General features: G+C 31.7%; 1 protein-coding gene across 6 annotated transcripts in view; it reads right to left on the minus strand.

Annotated features, from left to right (window-relative positions):
- Window positions 1-21717, minus strand: part of LOC106079908 (protein lingerer) — a 30995-nt gene extending 9278 nt beyond the window's left edge. For 5 of the 6 annotated variants that reach the window (XM_056012200.1, XM_056012225.1, XM_056012211.1 and 2 more), the window contains exons 1-14: window positions 21562-21717; window positions 14812-15094; window positions 14593-14703; window positions 14129-14468; window positions 13911-13977; window positions 13094-13209; window positions 12935-12990; window positions 12633-12724; window positions 7166-7298; window positions 6694-7068; window positions 4799-4962; window positions 4459-4690; window positions 4013-4052; window positions 3073-3887 (exon numbers count right to left, since the gene is read on the minus strand). In XM_056012200.1, coding sequence (XP_055868175.1) covers window positions 3073-3887; window positions 4013-4052; window positions 4459-4690; window positions 4799-4962; window positions 6694-7068; window positions 7166-7298; window positions 12633-12724; window positions 12935-12990; window positions 13094-13209; window positions 13911-13977; window positions 14129-14468; window positions 14593-14703; window positions 14812-15048 — 2778 coding nt within the window. In that variant the 5' untranslated portion in view covers window positions 15049-15094; window positions 21562-21717. Of the gene's footprint in view, window positions 1-3072; window positions 3888-4012; window positions 4053-4458; window positions 4691-4798; window positions 4963-6693; window positions 7069-7165; window positions 7299-12632; window positions 12725-12934; window positions 12991-13093; window positions 13210-13910; window positions 13978-14128; window positions 14469-14592; window positions 14704-14811; window positions 15095-21386; window positions 21506-21561 lie in introns of those variants that run through there. The other variant, XM_056012192.1, reaches the window with a different exon arrangement.
- Window positions 21718-22318: the final 601 nt, after the last annotated feature.

Here is a 22318-nt window from a genome sequence, read left to right on the forward strand (position 1 = left end):
CTATACGGGGAGTTGTGTGCAGGAAAGCACTCCCAGGGAGGCCAATATACAGGATACAAAGACTCTCAAGAGCTCCTTCAAGGAATGCGATATCGACATTCATGGCTGTGAAGCACTAGCTCTCGATTGCTCCTAAAGGCATGAAGCTGTGAGTCTCAAGATATGAAGCAAGAAGAGTGGCCAGGGCGAAAGAGCGCCAAACCAACAAAAAGCTGAGAGAAGAAACAGGCCTATCTGCAAATGACCTAACCCACCCATGCCACGTATGCGGCCAGCTTTTTAAAGCTAGGATTGGACTTTACAGTCATCTTCAAGTCCATAGGAAATGATAAAAATCATATTTTGAGATAGTGAGGGAATTAGTGATATGCCAGTCAGTGTGTCGGATTGATTATAAATGTATCTAATATATAACAAACTTTTGCTTTCCTACCTTTTCAAATTTTGAGTTTCACATAAATATGCGAACTACATTAAACCTTCCCACATGGTTTTAGAATAGTTAAGTGGAGACAGTTAACTAATAGACCAAAGTCACTTGTGTGAAATATGTAAAAACACGAATGGAAGAAATGCAGTGATTACTTTAAGGGAAGATATTTAACATAATTCATGAATTAGTTTTCCAGTTTGATTAATTTTAAAGGAATTTTGCAGGTTTTCAAGGTAAAAATTAAGGATTTTCAAGGTATAGCATTGCACCAGAAGAACAAAAATATGTTATTAACTTCTGATGGAAATACTCATTCAGATAAAATACTAGATCTTGAAAAAATCTAAATATATTCAAAAATAAAATGTAAACTAAAAAAATGTGTCAGCCTCAATCCAAGCTAATGTTATGTGGAGATTCGCATTGATTATCTACCTTAAAAAAAAAAGAATTTGGCTATCAAGAAAGTTAATTCTAATTAAGTAATGGTAATGGGCAAAATGAATTCTATCAGTGTGAAAATTATTCAATAGGTAAAAGGTTGGAAAAAATAGTATATAAAATAGTTTTCATTGAATTATTTTGTTGTTAACAAAACATATTGCTAAATGATAAAACCAGAAAAAGTGTTTTTAAAAAAAAAGCGATTAGAAAAAGGGACTCGTTGGCAGCCCGAAGGATATCTATTATAGTCTACATTTCATTACATACAGACTTCCAAGTCACATAAAAGTTCTGGAATAACATGAACCGATTTTGAAATCTTACATTGTGTTGATATTTAAAAGATCCTTGGTTCTCGACAACAAAACTCAGAAAGGAATACAATAGAAATACCACTATATGCTTTAGTTAACAACTCCAACAAGAATAATTGTATCACTTAGAATCACAACATTGAAACCCTGCAGTTGTGCAGCGCACATACGTGTTTCCATAAAAAGTGAAGAGCAAGTGACTTGACCGACCTGTCAAAATGTAATTCTGAGTTACTGAAGAAAAAAAAAAGATTTCCTCTTTCTCAGAATGGGGCATATTGAGTCAAAGTTTGACCCGAAAAGTATGAAATAAGAACCTGCACTGGGCTAAGCTTGTTCAATCCTTGATAACCCTTGTCAGGGCACTTCATAAGCTTCAGAATCCACTGGCCGATTCATCCCAGCCCTATTTTTCTAGTTTTTTTTTGTTTTTTTTAAACTCAAACATGATAAAACTAAATTGATGAACTTAATGACAGTGTATTTTATATCCATTCAAGAAAAACATTCTAGAGATTTTCATTAAACTTTTAGTTTTTGAGATTTAAACCTTATAGATAAAAGGATAGACAGACAGCATCTTTAGCACCTTTCTCCTACTGGGGCCACTAGCAACAAACTCATAGATATAAAACTAAGAAGTTGTGTCATAGAAAGTAAAGAGAAAAAGACAACCAAAATTTTTACAGCATTCACACGTTCATGTCACATGTACAAAAAAAAAAATACAAAAAAAATAACAGTAATCTACATCTCATCTATTTGACATATTTGTGAAGGAGTTAGAAATGTTTATACAAGGTCAAGTAAACAATGCTAATTTTAATTCCATTCAATTCTAATTTAAATTCAATCTAATGAACAAGGATTAAGTATGTCTAAATGCTTTCTTTTTTACTTTTCTGCTAAGAATTAAAAATGTCAGTACAATTTTTCACAATATTGTAGCAGAAGAAAGTCTTTTAAACTAATCAAATAAGATACTTAAGCATTTTTTTAAACCTTAAACATTAAAGCTATATTTTGTTTACAGACACTGGGACAAATCTATCTTTACAATAAAAAAGGTGTCTATATGAAAAAAAAAAGGTGTCTATATGAAAAAAAAAAGATATTGTAATATTATTATAAGATACAAGTAGCCCCTACACTTGTTGGCCAAGTTATAATGGTAAGTGAAAATCAAGTTTAGAAGAATGTGAGCAGGCTTTGGGCAAGTCATTGCCAGATTGTTTCTAGAGCCTTTTCTCTCAATAACTATTTCATGTACAAGGTACATGTTATGTTGTTATGCTAATTTCATCCTTTGTTTCAGCTGAGCACTAAGCTACAAAGTAATTCATTTTTAATTCAGCATTTTGAAAGATATATTTGAAGCTCAAAAATATAATCACCACTATTCATTTTTTTTTTAAATTAAAGCTTAAACAAAATAAATAAATATATATTTATTTGTAACAGAATTATTATCAATGTTACTGTTCTCAACTAAAAATTAAATGGCAAATTCTAAAAATACCTTCCAAATGTCAGAATTGAAATCAGTCTCAAAACTTATTGCAACACTATTTTTAACAAATACTTTATGATTGAAAAATGTATTTAAAATGAAATCTGTATTTATATTTACAGCTGTAGTACAACCAAAATAGTTGAAACTTAAAACTTCAGATATCAGAAATATGCATAAAAATTGTTCTACCAACAACGGCCATTTTGCAGTTTCTTTACAAGTTGCACATGTAAGACAAAATAAATCTTATAAACCCTAATTCACACTTTTTAGAGAGCCCATCTAGAGCTTTGAAAAAAGAGAAAGGTTTAATAATGAGAATGTATTGTCTTATTACTGACATGAATAATAAGAATGTTTTATCCTACCTGAGCTGAAGGGTGACCATCCAATGATGCAGTATCCTTTAGTGTTATTTTTGAAAGATTTTGCTCAAGTTTGTTGGTCAATGAGGATGTCTGCAAAGTCACTGGTGCAGGAGCAAAGTTTTGAGAATTGTAATTAGTGTTGGTCTGTGAACTGGCAGGCTTCAAAGAAACTGACTGAGAAGCAGTTGGATATGTCACGCCTGTATTGGATTGTGTAGTGACAGAAGCATTTTGTTGGCTGTCTCTGGTGTGATAGGAACCAGCAGATGGTGACTGGTATGAATTCGACTGAGAATTATATGAAGATCCACCAGATTGTGTGGTGACTGGATACAAAGTACTGTTGGAGCCACCAGACTGATTAGTAGATGGATAGTTTGGCTGCGTTGGGAATGAGCTATTGTTTGGATAACTTGAGTACTGCGACTGTCCCCCAGAACTATAACTGTTCTGTGTACCAGAATACTGCGATTGGTGATTTGCATGAGGGATGCTTGTGTGATTTGATGACCCTGCTGATGCAAATTGACCTTGTCCTGAAGAGTATTGGTTCTGAGCATTGTTGAACTGGGGAGGTTGTCCAGGGGGATACTGTGTCGCACTGGGTGGAGCAGAAAGATTTGAAGGATAGGATTGACTAGCAGGGTACTGTCCTGAAAAATTGGTACTCTGTGGTGGCTGAGAATTAGTTGTGTGAGTATATGTTTGAGTCTGAGATATACTGGAGGCTTTCTGGTGTGTCTGGTAAGATGGAGCATATCCATTGGCGGTGGGATAATTTGAAGATGACTCTTTACTTTGAGACAAAGTAGATCCTAATTTTAAAAAGAAACAAGTTTTATAATAAGAATACTATTTCTTTTTTTTTTATTACTATTTATTTCATTAATACTAAAACCATAGCTTTTTAATTTTTTTATTTAGAAAGCACTGATCTCACCTGAACGCTGTGACATCATTGGACTGGACTTGTGCTCCAACTGCAGATAGAATTTTTAAAAATATATAAATAGCATTAATTGTATTTTTTTTCTCTTCCAACCACATAATCATCATCACAAACTTTGTTGTTTTATATATTGTGTAACATAGCTGATCAGAGAGTTTACAATTTCTTCAGTAATTTACAGAAGAACGAAAGTCTTTTTAATCATCATTTCAACTACTGATAGTAGAGTAACAGATGAGCATTTAAAGCCTCATGTCTCACGAGATAATGTAAGTATAATGAAAAAATTAAAAAGTGTTAATATATAAAAAAAAAGATTAGAATCAAACAAAAAAAAATTTTCTGTAAAATTTAATGAGTGGTAAAGAAATGCTTTACAATATCTACTAAAGACAAAAATTTCTATTTGAACACATTTTAAAAAAATCTATTCCTACCTTATTCTGGTCTCTTTCTAGGCTTTGGTTTTCATTCTTTGGTGGAGAGGAAGTATAAACTGAGTTGTGATAAACTGTTGTTGTTCTGTTAGACTGCTGAGCTTCCATAGATGTCAGCACTTTGTTAGACCCAGCAGATGGAGATGTTTTCATGTTCAGCACCATTGAATTACTGTCATTGGATTTAGCCACATGAGCCTGACTCAGGTGGTTAGATATCACAGATTGAGAGCTGTCACAAAAAATTAAAGTCATTCAGATTCAGAGCATTTAGATACAAAAAGTGTATTTAAGAAAAAAATAAATATCCAAGCATCATGTTAAAATACTGACTACCTACCCATTAGAGGTTGATGTAGGGTAAGAGCTTGGTACCTCACCATCATCACCAGCTCCAAAACTAAATGAAGTACCAGAGTCAGAAGTAAAGTCTATTCCAAACTGTAAGTCTAACTGTGGATTTCTGGGAATGTGACCAGGCATTTCCACAGCAGAAGATGGAATCTATTGAACAAAATAGCCATTAAAAAAAAAAAAAAAAAGGAAAGAAAACAATGAATAGTAATACAAGTCGAGTTCTAATACTTATTAATTTCTCTAGTCTTCTTACCATGGACGATTTTTGTGTAAATATAATTTTAAAACCACAGAGATATTTTTTTCACTACAAAATTCTTGACTTTTGTAGGCTATATGCACCATAATATTATATTAATATTATATACCTAAATAATCCTAAATTTAGCCTTAATATTTTCATTCATTAAAAATAGTATTTATGCCTTTCATACTAATCCATCTACTAAACTTTTACAACCAACATCAGAATTAATACAGCCCATGTCTTAGTATCTTTGCAATAGAAGTGATCAAATTTTTTTCACTAGATTTACAAGGCATCCAATGTTTACACTGGCTGTCACAGACAAGAAAGAATTAGCATTGCCTAAGGTAGAAATATTTATTTCTGAGTGCAACTTTGAATGTGTAAATTTTTTAATTTAAAATCATCGAATGTCACAGCAATATAAGCATGGATGCAAGCACTAATGCCCCCATTTGGCCTTTACAGGGAGTTTGCAATAGCCAAAAACAATGCAAGCAAGTTGCTGCCAAGCCTACTTGTGTTTCCATCAACACTGAGAATTACTTTCGCATTAATTAAAAACATGTCTATTGCATTTAAACAATAAATACTATGCTATCACCAGACATGCTATTATTTTTGAAATTACATACTATATATTACTTCTAATTACTATTTTAATATAAATGTTTACACTCTTATACACTTAAACTTCTTAGAGATACAAACTAACTAGTAGATGCAATAATAGATCTTGTTATAGTTCCTACCGCAGTATGGTAAGCTGTTTACGGTACAGTACTACTGCTATCAGTTTGCTTTGCTATGCTAGCTGTAAACTTTCCTATATGAAGAGATCATGTCTAGCCCCAGTGTACAAGCCCCTAATAGAGATAATGAGTATTTTTAAAGCTTTTTTTTAATTCTATATTATAAAATTCCAGGAAATAAAATTTGCACCAAAAAATTAGGCCACAAAAACCCTGTATAGTAGTACAACTGTTGAATTATTACAATTACATTTTTTTAATCTGAAACGATGATGCTCTAGAAAAGCAGACAACATAATGCTAGGCTAACAATGTAAATATCTAGAAATACTTCAATTAGTCTTTGGATCTATAATTAGCAAACTGATTAAATCTACTTTTCATTATTGTCTATTCTGAAGCACCAAATCCATTATCGCTTTAGATCTAGCTTGTTAAATAACAACCTCTCTAGTCCTTACTCTAACCTGTCATTTATGTCCAATGTACAACTATTTGGTTCTAGATGAATGATTTTCTAAATATCCTAAACTACTTGCACAATACCCTTAAAGCTTTTTAAATTGTATACTAATCTTATAACAAAATATTTACCATTGTTTTACCTTTAAAAAAAAAAGTAATAAATCTAATGAACAAGCAGCTTTAACAATGGTTGTCCATACAATAATAACTGGTGGTAGAAACAATTAAACCAGCTTCATTTAGCCCAGTTAACAGACCAAGAAGACAATAGCAACGTAACTTAAAATTTTAAGTTAAACAACAGTTCAATATAATTTTGAGTAATGTAAAGCAGAAATTGAAAATTTAAGGAGATTTGCAGAATTTTAGGAGCATTAGGAACCCTGCAATTGAAAAAATATTATCAACAAGTACCTTTGAGGGTGGTGGTAGTTTTGATCTTGGAGGCTTGGGCCTTTGTTGTAAGCTTGCACTCAAACTGGTTGGAATATTCTGTTGTTGTTGCTGCTGTTGCATGACTGATTGTATCCTAGATTGAGCAGGTGGAGCCTGGTCTCTACTGCTTTGCTGAGAACCTAGACCAATGGCCTGATTTGAGGACTGGGTTATCTGAGACAGCTGTGTCATGGTCTGTGACATGGAAGATTGAGATCCTTGTGCTAAATTGCCCAAAACACTGCTTTGAACATGTCCAGAACTTTGGGTAAGAGAGGACAAACCCAGAGTATTACTTGAGGACTGTTGGGGAATTGTTAAGGAAGAAGCAGGAGCTCTTGATGCACTACCAATCTGGAATAGAAAAAAAAAATGTCAAGTTAAAAATGTCTCTAAACAATTGTTTAATTATGTTAAGCTTTAACTATACAATATGATAAAATAAACTAACCCCTATGGTGTTCTTGATTGATTCTGTGGCAGCCTGATTAAACTGTGTGATGTATGCATCACTGCTAGGCTTAGTGTAGTCAGGTGCTTTAGAATACTTGGCAGATTCAATAAACAAGCTTCCAACATCAAGCCTGGTTTAGGTAAGAAAACATTGTCATTACATTTTCATTCTACCCCCCCCCCCTTTTTCCCCATGTGAAATATTCAGTTTTCTAGGATTTTTTTGAGAAAATATTCCATTACAGGACAAGAAAAAAAAATTATTTAAGCTTATGTAAAAGCCAACATTAAAAAGTACAATTTAGAGCAAAGTATTTCAGCTACAAGACAGTTAATCCACATAAAAAAACAACACACTATATATATTCGCGACTGAAGGAGGCCATATATATATATATAGATAGATAGATATGTGTTTCAAATTTTTTTCTAACAAAGTACATACAAGTTTTTCTAAAATGATGAATAATAAGAAAAAATAAATAAGTTCAATTCAATTTTTTGTTTACAATGTTTATCGTCTAGAATGGATTCTACTTAACATAAACTCAGATGTATCAGGCTGATGTGTCACTTCTAAAATTAGTTTTATATCAATTTTAAAAAAATGTATTAATGTGTTTAAAAAATCTTTACACCAACAGCTTTTAAAGGCAAAGATTAACAAAAGCTTCAAGTTACTAATAATAATGACAATGTCTTTGATTCAGTAAGTATAAATGCATGTTTCATGACTATGCAAACCCAGTGCAACCTGCATATTTTTTTCACATCTGGTGCAGACAAAGCTATTGTCAGAGTTACTAAAGTACTGCCAACAGACATTAAATTGTATTTTTGTTGCAATGACAACATTAACTGAATATTCCGTATTTAAAGTAAATATAGATTCCACACAGTGGCGTAGCATCCATGGCGCGAAGGGGTTCAATGAACCCGGGACCACGAACACTTAGGGGCCCACATCTGATGGTGTAACAACCATTGGGCCAGGGCTGGATTTATCTATAGGCAACATAAGCTATAGGGTTAGGGCCCTCAAGAAATATTTAGTAGATACATATAATATCTGAACTAATATGGGGCCCCTTATTTCAAATAGCTTAGGGCCTTCTAAGTCGGCACTGCATGGCGCGTGACTAATGACCAATTGTTATCTGTACACATGAACCATGTCTACCCCCAAGACCCAGAATGTGGAACACTCAGGTTGAAAATGTGGACTTTTGGGCCCCAATGTGGAACATAAACGCGTTTATGTTTGTTAGCCATACTATACTGTACGGCACTGTACGCAATATAAATAAAACTTCAATTATATTACTTTAATAACAATACTAGTTTGCTTTTTATAAATTAGATGTAAATATTATAATTAAAAGTAAGAAAACCTTTAATTCATAATTATGTCCTTTGTTTGAAATCAATAGTTCTAACTCCTAAATGATGAATTCTAACTAAAATGTATTCTAATGATCTAGACTCAAAATGTTACTATATATATTTTTATTTGTTACTACTAGATCTAAATCTACTGACTAGATCTAGATTATTCTAGATCTACTTGATTATATACCCTTTTCTATGGCTCTACTCTAATCACTCTAGATGTTGTCTCTAGTTCTAAATCTAAAATAATTTAAGAGTCTACTAGTGACTTACTAGTCTAGACCTACATCTAACTAATAAGTCCTCTAAGTCACTCTAAGTCTAAGAACACAGATTATAATAATAATATTATAGATTATAGATCTAAACAGTAATTAATGTCTAGATGTATAGAGTCTAGTCACTATAGACTTATTGATAACTAAATTTATTACATAATCATCATAATGATACATAGAAATCTAGAATCAGACTAAGAATCTAATCTAGACCTTCTAAGTCTATTTCTAGATAGATCTAGATTTAGTACCATCAATAATCATCTAGTTATCTAAAATCTAGTGCTAGTCCTACTACTACTAGGCTACTTTTAGATCTATCTAGATTTAGTAGATTAAGATTCTATACTAATAATTAATTTAGACTATGTAATAATACTATAAATATAACTATAATAATACTAATAAGTGGATCTATACTTATTTAGGCCTTAGCCTTACTGTCTTTAAGTTAATTAATTACATTTAGGTCTAGATCTAGGTCTTTAATAACGTATTTAAAAAAAAATCCTTTTCTTAGATTACTTAGATCTAGAAACTAACCAGTTGAGCCTGAGGAGTTAGTCAAAGTCAAGTATTAGAATAGTCACTATCGTTTATAGTCTATAGATCTAGATGATCTAGTATCATCTAGTGACAATGACAATACTCTGACAATACTAGAATCTAGGGCTAGGGTCTAGATCTAGATCTAGATTCTAAATATTTAAAATAGCAATAGTCTAGTCTAGACTAGATCTAGTAGAGCCATTGTCGGGAAAAGTAAGGGATTTGAATGGAACATTTGGCTTATTAGCACTTACTAGATTCTAGACCTAGATTCTAAGATCTAGCTAGATCTAGCTCAACAGTATCTTCGTAAATTTAGGACACACCGGGTCCGGGAGGAGATGAAATGTAAACAATAAACACAGACCTATATATTATAGTATATATATTTTATTTTGCATTCAGTATTTTCATTTCGCATTATTAATAAATAATGAAAAATCGGCGATTTTTTTTATATGTCGGAATTCAGACTTGGCGGAACAAAAAATCGTGAATGCGGAACATGTGAGCTTTTTGATGCTTTTGCGGGACGGTTCCGCATAATGCGGGACTGTAGGCATGTCTGATGAACCCAGGAGTGGCAAATATTGGGGGAAAATAACTGCAATTTTATTTTTTAAAAAAATAAATTTTTTAAAAAGTCTAGACTTTAACTTGTCTAGGAATAGAGTGTCACTTGAGCTAATAGTAATAGTTAACTAGATATTAGATGTTATCTAGATTTAGGTCTAGATTAGACCTAAATCCAAATTATATATTCTAGATTTAGTTCTAGATCTTGAAGTTAGATCTAGACACTAATCTAGTAATGCTAGATGATAGAAGTCTAGCCCTAGCTAGGGCAGAATCATCTACTAGATCTAGAGTCTTGCCTTTTTTAAAATATGTTTTTTATTATTAGATCTAGAATCTAAATTTAATTAGATCTTGACTTTACTAGTAGAATATTATATATGATAATAGATTATAATAGATACGATCTACTTTTGATCTACGCTGCTTCTGCCCTGGGACTAGACCTAGTCAGGCTAGTGGTAGATTGTAACTGTAAGATTCTAACTAATTATTCTAATTATCTAGATCTAATAGTTAATACTCATTGATATCGATCTATCATATTAGCATCTACTGAGATGATCTAGACTATTCTAGACTAGAGTCACTAGACTATACCACTAGCCTGATTAGATCTAGTCCCTGGGCAGAAGCAGCGTTGATCAAAAGTAGATAGTATCTAATCTATTATTAGCATTATCAGATATCAGATTCTAGATCTAATATTAATAATAAAAAAACTTATTTAAAAAAGGAAGACTATATTATTATAAAAGTTTTATAACTAACTAATAAACTATCATATGATTATTCATAGTAATTCATACGGCGATGATACGGTACAGTAATTTCACATTTTCTGGTAAATCAAATACGTTCAACTTCTAAAATCATATTAAATTGTAGAAATAGATCTAGAATCTAGATCTCTAGGCTAGATCTAGCCTCTAGGTCTGGTTTCAATTTTTATGCCAGCAGATCAGACTTATTAGAATTAGATCTACTTACTAAATTAGGCGTCTCAGGCCGGGGCCATACGGATTTGTTTCTAACTTTTGTTTACGTTTTTGATACAAATCAAAAGTTCAGAAATAGTGCATGCACCATAATAAGAATTGTAACTTCCTGTCTTTCTTTGAATTCGACCTATTAAGTTTTAGTTTGAAAGATCAAAACATGAATGTGAAAAAAAAAAAAAAAAAAGTCTGCTACAGAGCCTGCAAATCAGTCGGACTGGCGCTTGCCGGCAAGCTTTTTTTTACTTACGGTGCATTGGGAGTAACGTTTGTGTCCCATTCTCTCTTTGGGTTATTTTCCCTCTATGTTAATTAAATCGTTGATAGTATTTTTCTTTTTTAAAGTAAACATCTTTTTTTTTCTGTTACCAGAAATGTATATTAGATATTAAACAAGCAAAAGAAACATATTTTGTTACAGTGTTACTTTCGGAATCGTTAGAGATGTTGCGTTTTTGCACTACTTATCGTGACTGAATTGGGGAGGAGGCTTATAATAATTAGATTTAACATGGTAAAGTGTCTTTCAATTGAATGGCTGCTTTGTTGTATGGAATGTGCAATGGACTGTCGTTCGGATGGTCTTGGGTTTATACCCCAAGACAGCATTGATGTTATTAAACCGAATTAAAAAAAAAAAACAAAACTTTATAGGCCTAATAATTCATTAACTTCATAAACAAGCTTGTCAAACATACAGACAACATGAATGTCTGAGAACGGTGGATGATACTAACAAGGAGCACATTGAAGAAGTTGACAATTACTGACGGAAATTTCATCGCATAGTGAATGTTAGTTTTAACATTAGCATGCAACAACCTTTTATATAGTGATCATCGCGAAGGTTATCGTTTAGGGACACAAGTAACAACGAAAATTTCTTAGCAGTACATACATTTTTATGAAAACAACAAAAAAATCACAACCCCTTACATCGACCCACAGATTCAAAGCGATATAAAAGACCTGTTGGGCAATGCAATTTTACCAAAATAATAAAAAAGATCCAATCTTCACCATTTTTATCTATTATGGCTGACAAAACTCAAGAAATATTCAAAGTTGATTAGATTAATATTATTTTCTGAAATAGTTTTGTGAACTATCCAAAGAAATTGCAATCAGAGAGTCATTTGTAAGTTTTCATAGTTGTGAAAACCAGAAGTCTGCAGAACTGAATGAACAAATACTCCATGAAATACAAAATCACCATCTTTCTTCACTTGCGAGGCCAAGGCAACAGTGGTTTTACAATATGAGCAGAAAGTACAATATTCTTCTGGCACTGTTTTAACAATTTTTTTTGTCTCACACATAATTTGTCATGTGGAAGGGGGGGGGGGTTATCAAAATATTCTTGAACCAGGGCCTACGGGTACCTTGCTACGCCACTGATTCCACACTTAAATTTGGACTTGATTTTAATACTATTTCAAGATGGATAATATTGCAAAGTCACCTAACCTAAACTACTTGATATGTAAATTTTTTTAAAAACATTAATATAAAAAAAAATGTAGAATACCTATACCTAAGAAATTGTTAATGAAGTTTTATTATTTGAAAGCCATCTTTTTTTTTTTTGTTTTTGTTGATCATATTTATATTGCATATTAACATCAAACATTTTATATTATTTTGAGTTACAGATGTCTTACAAATGTCTTTTTACCTTTGGCCTAGAGAACTGGGGGGCTCACTTATAACTGGATCAGGTTCAGGTATCTTCATCTGTGATGGTGTAAAAACTTTAGTCTCCTCCAGCTAATCAAAATAAAAAAAAATAAAAAAGTAAATAACTTTCAGATTATTTGAACATAGAAATCCAAACTTACAAATATTACTTGAAAACTTTTTTTTTAAATAAATAATTCTCCTAGTTTAAAAAGGCAATACAAACAAAAGAAGGAAGTTCAGAAGGAAGGTGATGACAATAATCATGATTATATACTTAACAAAGCTAATAATACTTACAGTGCCTGTCCATTGATCTTCTTCATTCACCCAAGTGTCATTCCAATTATCCCAATCTGGAAAATACAGAATGGGGAAATCAGTAGTTTCTGTGTTTTAAAGTTAAAAATATACTTCATTCCTTCAAAAATAATGTTAGTTATGAGACCAAATATGTACCAGTATCTTTATTAGTATTCGTTTCTGCAGTTTCATTGGTCCATGTGTCGATTTCTGGTCCCTCCAAAGGCTGAGAGTGGTTAGCCTTCTCAAATCTTGGAACACGATTAAAACTTCTGCAAAGAAAAAAAAAAAATTGTAATTTAAGTCAATATAAAGACATTTATTAATGAGCAATTTAAAAGCATTTGTAAAATTTTAAATGCAATGAATCGGAAAAGAAAATTATTCAATTTAATAGGTAAGCTTCAAAGTATTCAATAATATAGGGTAAATGATAATTTGAAAGCACAAAATTTATACAAGACTGAAAAAAATGTAAATAGTAAATCTTTGGCTAAATGGTATCTTTAATGAAAAAAAAAATCTATTGTTGACTACGTAGATAGTAGAAAGTCTATGAAGTTACTTTATTACAAGACAAGTAAAACTAAATTGTGTATTCTGAACACTGTAATATAATAGCAACATGTAAAAAGACCCTAGGCGGGCAAGCAGATCTAAATTTCTAAGTGTATTACATCATATCTGATCTGGCCTATATATTTCAATGATACAAGATAACTATCAGATATTTCAATTATCTTTTACACATAATATGTACCATATAGTAATTTTAAAGATTTTTAAACATTTTAATAATACTCTTCTGAAGAGATGACCAAACAACTTAAAGCTATCAGAGCTTTAAGATCTATTTCAAGGTGTTAATAAAGGAAATCTTAATTTTTCAAAGTATAGTGGTTTTCCAGTTTAACTTATTAACAGAAATGTTTATCATTTAATAATTTTAATTTAAAAAGTTAAAATAAATTACCTGTTATCTCGATCTGAACTGTTGTTGAATCGACCACGTCCGCCTCCACCTCTCTTGCCTCCAAAACCTTAAAGAGAAGAAAAACAAAATATAACATCAGAAGTGTTAGAAATACCCCAATCAATTTAAGCCCAAAGGCTTTTTTTTTAAAATTGTACTAAAAAATTCTGTGCTATTTTTTAAAATACTTAGTAAAATATTAAAAGAGCAATATTTACCTCTTCCCCGTGGGCGGCCTCTATCACTACCACTTCGTTCTCGTCTATCTTCTCCTTTGTCAATATCCCAGTCTTCTGCATTGTTACGATCTCTATCCCCAAAGTTTCCCCTATCTCTTCCACGCCCTCGAGCAAGCCTAGGTGGCGGGCCACCATTCTGTCTCCCTCGCCTTGGTGGAGCATCAAAACGTTCCACCACTCCTTCTTGGTCTTTATCTTCTTTATCACCTCTATCTTTGTTACCACGGCCTTCATTGTCCTCATTCCCCTGATTCGATCCATCTTTCTGATTTGTGGCTTTCTTTTTACGCTTTCCACCTTGTTCACGCCACTCACCACGCTGCAAATTTAATCATTGTAGGCTTACAATCGACATACATATTGATAAAAATTATTCTAACATTTATTAACATAATAAAATAATCTGAATTTTTTTTCATGTGTACAAATATATATAGTCGTACTTGTTCATTGTCACCCTCAAGAAGCATATTTACTGCTCTGTCAGCATCATTTTCTGCATCATGAAGTGCAATCACAACAACATCTTCACTTTTACCTGTCAATTCCATTAGCTAGAGAGGAAACAAAAAAAATTAATCATTAATGCCTTGAGATTTAAGACAGGCCTAAATCAAAATTTGATAGCAATAAAGCATGTTAAAAAAAAAGTCATTACATACTTCATCAACAAGCTTCTTGGTCTTAGGGTCTGCATCTGAATGATTTGTGTTTAACCTTTGGGCCAGGATTATCTGTTCCTGGGTAGGATGCATTTTGGAGGACTGTGATTCACTTTTCAATGTGCTTTGAGAAGATTTCTGCTTAGAGCCAGTGCCTTTTTCACCCTTCAATGTTTTTTCTTTTGTACCACTGTGTCTGTTTGAGCCACCACGCATGGTGCCAACCGATGCACTCATATCTTACAACTTCCTTATGTACAGCTTATTATGTACAAGATTCAAACTGAAAATGAATAACAAATATTTTAAATTATTGGTAATTTACAATCCCACATATAAAAAATAAACTCATATGTAAGCCAGTGAATAAGAAAGGTTAAAGACAAAGGTATAACAAGAAAAATAGAAAACAAATACTTTTAAAAAAAAAGTTTATATATATATATTATTTCAATTGCTGTCATATCTCTCGGTATTGCAAGGTTTACCTCCACTTAGCTAAGTACTTTTCACATATAAAACAAAATTAATTAGTTACAACTGATTAAGTAATTTTATCTTTTTTTTTTAGCAATTTATGTTTTGGCGACAATGAATAATTGAGCAAAATTTGAACTGATCAGAGAATGAGAAGTCGGAGAAAAAATGTGTAAAATATTCCACTTAGTTTAAAAGGTATTGAGTTCATTTATCAAGAATCTAACAAAAACGAAGTATCTGGCCTACTAATTGAATAGTCCAATGGAGAAAGAATAGATAAGTCCATTGTAACTGGACTGACAATCATAATCATAGAAAAGTGAGAGTAGCACTTGAGTCACTTCACTAGAGCTAGTAAGCCTAGTAACTACCAAGCTAACAAGCTACCCATACATGCTGAATAGCCAGATTGTCTTCCTGACTAATGCCAGGGCAGTCATTTGAGAGGTCTGAAACACACTGATGCTTCCTACAATAATTTATGACGGACTCCTGTTAACCTCAACAGCAAAGAAATCGTTCTTCGACCCAGCTGACATTGAAATAGAAGGAAATGAAAAAAAAAGTAGACATAAATGATAATGGCCTAAGAATCAAGGATGGAAGAAGAAAAAAAAAACATTCAAAAATTCCTCTCTAATAGGAAGAAATGAGAAAAAAAAAAAAAAAAAAAGAAATGGAGGAGCTCTCATCCAAATTTCAAGCAAGAAATACTGTTCCTACTGGCATTGCCCTTCTATAACAAGCTGTCCCAACCAACGTGATCAACAGAACCAGATAACAGAATGACAACAAATGTTCCAGAAGCTAAAAACAAGAGACTATCACTAAATAAGAATGTAAGAAATTTACACAGACAGGCAGATAGAGGCAAGCTTCTGTTGGCTTACAGTTCAAAGAAATGACAAAGATCTACAATGTGAATGACTTGGCCAAGATAATGTCATAATGAGTATAGACAACATGATTACTTTGATCAAATTTACTGCCTGAAATCAGAGTAAGATTCAAAATTTTAAATCTAGATTTCTAGTTCTACAAACACCAGAGTACTACGATTACGATACTAATGATCTTGAATTCTGTCATTCAAGTCATTCTCATATCGAGATTCTGTTGATAGGTACTTCGATAAACTGACCAAGATCCTTTTTTTTTTTCTCCCAAAAAATGGCTGAAATTTTACTGAAAAGTGTGTCAGCACATTTTACCCTTTTTTTAGGGGTGGTCATTTCCATCAAAGTTTTAGCATATTGTATTTGATTTGAGAAATAATTATGATTACTTTTTGTAAACATAAGATATCAGAGATCATTTTTATTTGCTTTTGAAGCCAATCTGTTAAATTTTTCTTAACAAAAGTTTATGTGAAAGTTGACATTTTTACAACTTTTTTCCTATAAAAGTTACAACAATGCTGTTTGCTACAATAATTTATCATATTATGAAATATGTATATTTCAAATTTCATTAAATTCTCTTGGCGCACTATAAAGATATTTGATATTAAAATTAACAAAGACAAAGAAGGGTAAAATTTTCTTTTTTAAATAAAATAAAAGTGTTTATGGTTACAACAATCTCACTAATTCTATTGAATTTAGCATGTTTTAATATATATATGTGTGCTAAGTTTGAACTTTGTAGCTTGGCGCACTCTTTAGATATTATTATTATTAAGTTGATGGTTAAAATCTATTTTTTAGTAACAACCAACACTGTGATTTACTGGAAATGGTCAATTTCTGTCTATCACGAGCTATTTTTAGAAGGACACAGGAATTTTTCATTTAGATAAACTTTTATAGTGTTTAAATGCTAGATTATGGAGAGGGAATGTGTCTTTATTATAATGACTTTGTAATCTGCAAATTTTAAAGTAAAAGTTTAATTACTTTAAAAAATAACATTAATGATTAAATATTACAATTTTTTTTTCATATTTTTAGCTCAGCGAACTAATAATTAATTTTTTTTTTCTGTGTGTTGTTTTTTTCTATTAATATACATGTAAATTAATAGTTAATAAATGAGTACATTATATTTTTAAAATGATGAGCTATTATTGCACAAAAATTCAAGTAAAAAATCTTTTAATAACTTCTAAAAAAATCACAAGGTTTCTTTTTATTTTATTGTCCGAAGCAAGAAATTTTTCATTTACAATCTAATTTTTAAAGCATTTAAATTAAGGCATTTAAAATGATTATTTGCCAGTGCTCTACAAAAAGGTTAAAACTGTTTTTTTATGAAGTTTATGAAACTTATAGCCATAAAATTTTAGGAAATATTTTTCTGCGCAGTGCTATTTTCATTTATAAGAATTATCTATCTGATGCATATAAATAGCTATTTAAATACAGTAGAGTTATAATTAAACAAAATAAAACACAATACAGATCTGATTTGTTTTATTTGTGATTTTTGGGCTCATATGATCATGATGACAAAATCACATATATATTTTTATTTTTTGTCGAAGGCTTTTTTTATATATTAATTAACTTTTTTTCTTATTTTTTAAATTTATTTTAACAGAATACTGGTTAATGTAAAAGAGTGTGAAGTTTCAACCCCATATCTTTAAGACTTTTTGTAATACAGTTAATTTAAGTTTAAGTTTAAGTTCAACTGTCAGTTGCTTCGGTCACAGATTTTTTTTTTATTTACAAAGGCTAAAGAAGGCTAATTTTTGGCCATTAAAAATTTAATAACTTCCCTCACAATTAACTCAGCAATATAAAATTGGTACCATTGGAAAGCATTTCTCAAGCTCTATCGAACTAAATAGGTTCCATTGCATTGTGATCATTTTGAAATTTTTATTGAAGTACCTACTGTTGAAAAAAATCAGTTTTAATAACTTGTTAATAGTCTAAAATAATAAAATCTTACAGTCTACCAATGCAGTACAGTGGCACAAGTCACAAGTGTGACAAGACCAACTGAACTACAAAATATTTCAAGGTATGATATGAAGTAAACTTAAATTAGACTAGTCTAGAGTAACTTACATCTATCGAACACCTTCGTTTTAAGGTACTTATCGAACACCCCATTGTATTTTTTAAAATTCTACTTTATTTCGATGATTATAAAGAAACTAGTCCATTCTTATTGTGCATCGTCCATTTCTTGATAGTTAAGTTATAATTAGTTTCATTTTCACCCGAGGATCATTTTTTTACTTATATTCAAAGTGCATTGGTAATATTGGTATAAAAATTTCACATTTTTTGAACTCTTGGGAAGAGTGGAGTGAGTCTCGGGTTAAGGGTATTTTTTAATGCTAATGATGCTTCAGCTAAAAAAAACTATATAATACGCTTCTAATTAGGCTGAGAAATATTTACAACTATTTATTTGAAAGTGTCCTTTGTTACCTAAACATGAAAATTGAGGTTTAAAAAGGGGGTGTTCGATAATAGCACTTTTTATATAAGCAATCTCAGCTTCGTAAGATATCGAACGCCATTTTAATGTTAAAAATAAACATCAAAGGGATATAACCCAAAGAAGACAAAATATTTAAATTATATATTTTTTAATTGTTATTTTTTTAAAATAATGTAATGCAAAGTACAGATATAAATTAATCATATGTTACAATTTGTATCAGATCAGCTATTTGTGGTTTACCGTAAATGTGCTATATTTTTTTAAGTAAATAGATTTACATCGATATGCACTAATTGTACCCATTTTAAAAGCTTGATTTTATGACACATATATTATAGCTTGATGCTAATAGCATCTGTGTTTCACTACGGGGAGAAGCAGAGTGGAATGTATTCAGTTGTGGAATGTATTCAGTTGTTGTTTCTTTTTCAGATGCCCCATTCTATTAACTTCTGAATTTGCCCCATTCTATTAACTTCTGAATTATGTGTTATAATTTATATTTATTATATTTATTTATATCTAGAGTAGATTATATTCATTATATAGACATAGATCCAAATCTAGTCTAGATATCATCTCTATTGTCGTATTGATTTAGATTGTAGATCTAATCATGACATCTAGATCTCATATTATATATATTAATATATATATATATATATATATATATATATATATATATATATATATATATATATATATGACAAAACAGTGGTTCGCGTAAGTGTTACGCATTCTGGTGCCAAAATACGCATTTTGACCATCAGCGTTACGCATTTGGACTTTTTTTGGTAGGCAGGTCTGGTTATAAACCAATACCTAGCGCATGTGCTTGATGTGAAGAGATATTAATAAAACGAAAGGGCAAAGGGGGATGCAGATATGGTATTTTGAAATAAAAATGTCTTGGGCAGGTAAAAAAAAGGTCGGGGGGTGGGGGAGAGAAACAGTCAAGACACTGTATCCAGAGATCATCAATAATTGATCAACCATTAGAATGTGACGTCAGCCTCAAATACAAGAGTCAGTTGTGCTTCTCGATCTAGACGTGTGGCGCCGAGTCTATAAAATTATATATATATATATTTGCCATAAAGTATGATAAAGCTCATAAAGCGCTACAAAGACACTCCTTTGAAACATCACAAATACACAAAATAATAACAATAACGCATATAACTACTCTCCTATTCTGCCTACACCCCCTTACCCGCGCTTCCACTCTCCAACATTCACACTTTTTCAGTGCAAAGTAACAACGTAATTATATAATTTCAAGACTCAATCCAAACGCAGCCACCAGACTCACACACAACAACAAAAAAAAAAGGTCAGTGATAGCGTAACACACAGGTGTAAACCAGGCCATCAACACAGCCCCAAAACATTGTTCAAGTTGTAGTAAGAACAATGTTGAGGGGAAAGGGGGAGGAGCCATCAGTCGAGTACCTACGGTCAAGCCGCTAATTAGGTCACAAACACTAGGCATGATAGATACGTAGTATATATAGATATGTTGTTTGTGTGTGTGTGTGTGTGTGTGACAAATACTAAGCGTGCTCTAAAATACGTTTTTTTTTTTGGTTAACCAGGTGGTTTAGGGAGGGCGGATTTATCTACATCTATAGGTAACACAGCTTGCAAGCTACCATAGCTTTTCAGCACCCCCCCCCCTCCCCGCCCAGATCGAAAAATATCTAGCACTGACTTTTGGGCTGTTACATACACCGAGCGTGCTAGATCGGCGGCTAGTTACGTAGGGCCGCGTACCGTATGTTTCGTTTTTAGGTCAACCAATTAAATTGTTGTGTCCTGTAATGACTTGGGGAGGGCGGGATTATCTATTGGCGTCCAAAGCTTATTAGGCTCTCCCTCAAATAAATAATATCTGGATTTAATTTATTAATGGCCTTATGTCTCAAAATAGCTTAGACCTAAATAAGTACTACGGTAATGCGTTACTGGGCTTAGCACCGTCAGTTTCTAAGCAGAGCTGATCAGTGATAGATTCCTTCGATGTGGACCATTTGAAAATGACTAAAAATCTGTCTTTCTTGACATGGCGGAAAAAGAAAATGATATAAATAAAAAAAATATAGATTATAACACTTATGAAACACCATACTTTTCACAAAATTTTAAGATTATAACACTTTTAAAACACCATACTTCTCGTGTGTTCGATAAGTTCTTAATATGTTCGATAAGATAAGATAAAGCTAAAAAAGTGTTCGATAATTTAAGCTTTTGAAATCATCAACCTGACCCATTTTAACATCAAATATAAGTTTAACTATGAGTAGTAATAAAATAAAACATGTCTACTTTTTAAGAAAAATGGATGAGGAGTTCACAGATACAATCAGTTTTTTTCTAGGTCTAATTTTTACGGAGATACACAAATTCAAACATAAAAAATGTCGGCGAATGAGCTTAACTTGTTCGATAAACGTAAGTTACTGTAGATCTAATTTTCTGCATCAAGACTCTAGATCTAATTTCTATACTTATTATTAGAGTGTAATGAACATTATGATCTAGATCTAGAAATAAGTCTAGATTAGATTATTTATTAATCTAGATTCTAGATCTAGACTCTAGCTAGATGATCTGAAATAGAAATCTAGAAACGTGACGCCATGCTGGAATTTATTTTCTTCTAATTTCTAGACCACAATAGCCTTGGTTAAAACCTTTTGCCTGATTTGCTCAGCAATTCTATCCTTTTGTTTCTCAAACAATGGTAAAATATATCCATAACTTCAAACGTATGTTAGCAAAAAATATTACGATGTAAAATAGCAAATAGGAATGATTTAAAGATAGAATTAGTAACAGAACAAAGAATATTTATTCGGGATAACCCACCTGAATTTTTTTGTGATTTACCAAGAGACTATGATGATCACGTGATATTGTTACACTTGGCGCCGCATCGCGGACGTTTTGATTCAGTATTAGTTCTATATCTAAGTAACCCTTAGAGTCTAGATCTATATAGATCTACATGAAATACATGTAAAAAAAGAAGGGAAAAAATATGATCATAATGATGTATAACTTTAAAAATGCTTTTTTGGGGGGCAAGTAAAATTATTTCATTATTACAAACTAGATTTGAGAGTAGATAGATCTAGACATGTAAGATATTTTATATAGATCTAGATCTTATGAAATGTTTGGAAGAAACGAAACAAAATCTCGATCTAGATCAGTATAAACGTATAAATCTTGTCACTGATCGAAATCTAGATTATTCTCTAGATAAGATTTGATACAGATCTATGTAAACTCTTGATCTACTCTATGTAGACTGTTTACATGATTTTTCAACATTAACAGTGGCATATATCTAAAAAGATTAATTAAATGTAAAATAGATCAACTATTTCAAAGACCAATAAAGGTTTCGCGCCGCATGATGATGATGAAATAACATTCGTTTACCTTCGTGAACAAACTTGTTAGAAGCGTCGGTTATTAAAGCCGTTAATAAAATCTCATTGATTGGAAAATTGAATAAGTCCACGAAACCAGATCTATAAATGTATGTAATAATCTTTATGCCTAGGGGCCTACAGAATTACTAAAAAAAAAAAAAAAAGAGTTATAGTTCCTATTATGT

This window comes from Biomphalaria glabrata, chromosome 1 (genome assembly GCF_947242115.1).
Source record: "Biomphalaria glabrata chromosome 1, xgBioGlab47.1, whole genome shotgun sequence".
Lineage (NCBI taxonomy): Eukaryota > Metazoa > Mollusca > Gastropoda > Planorbidae > Biomphalaria > Biomphalaria glabrata.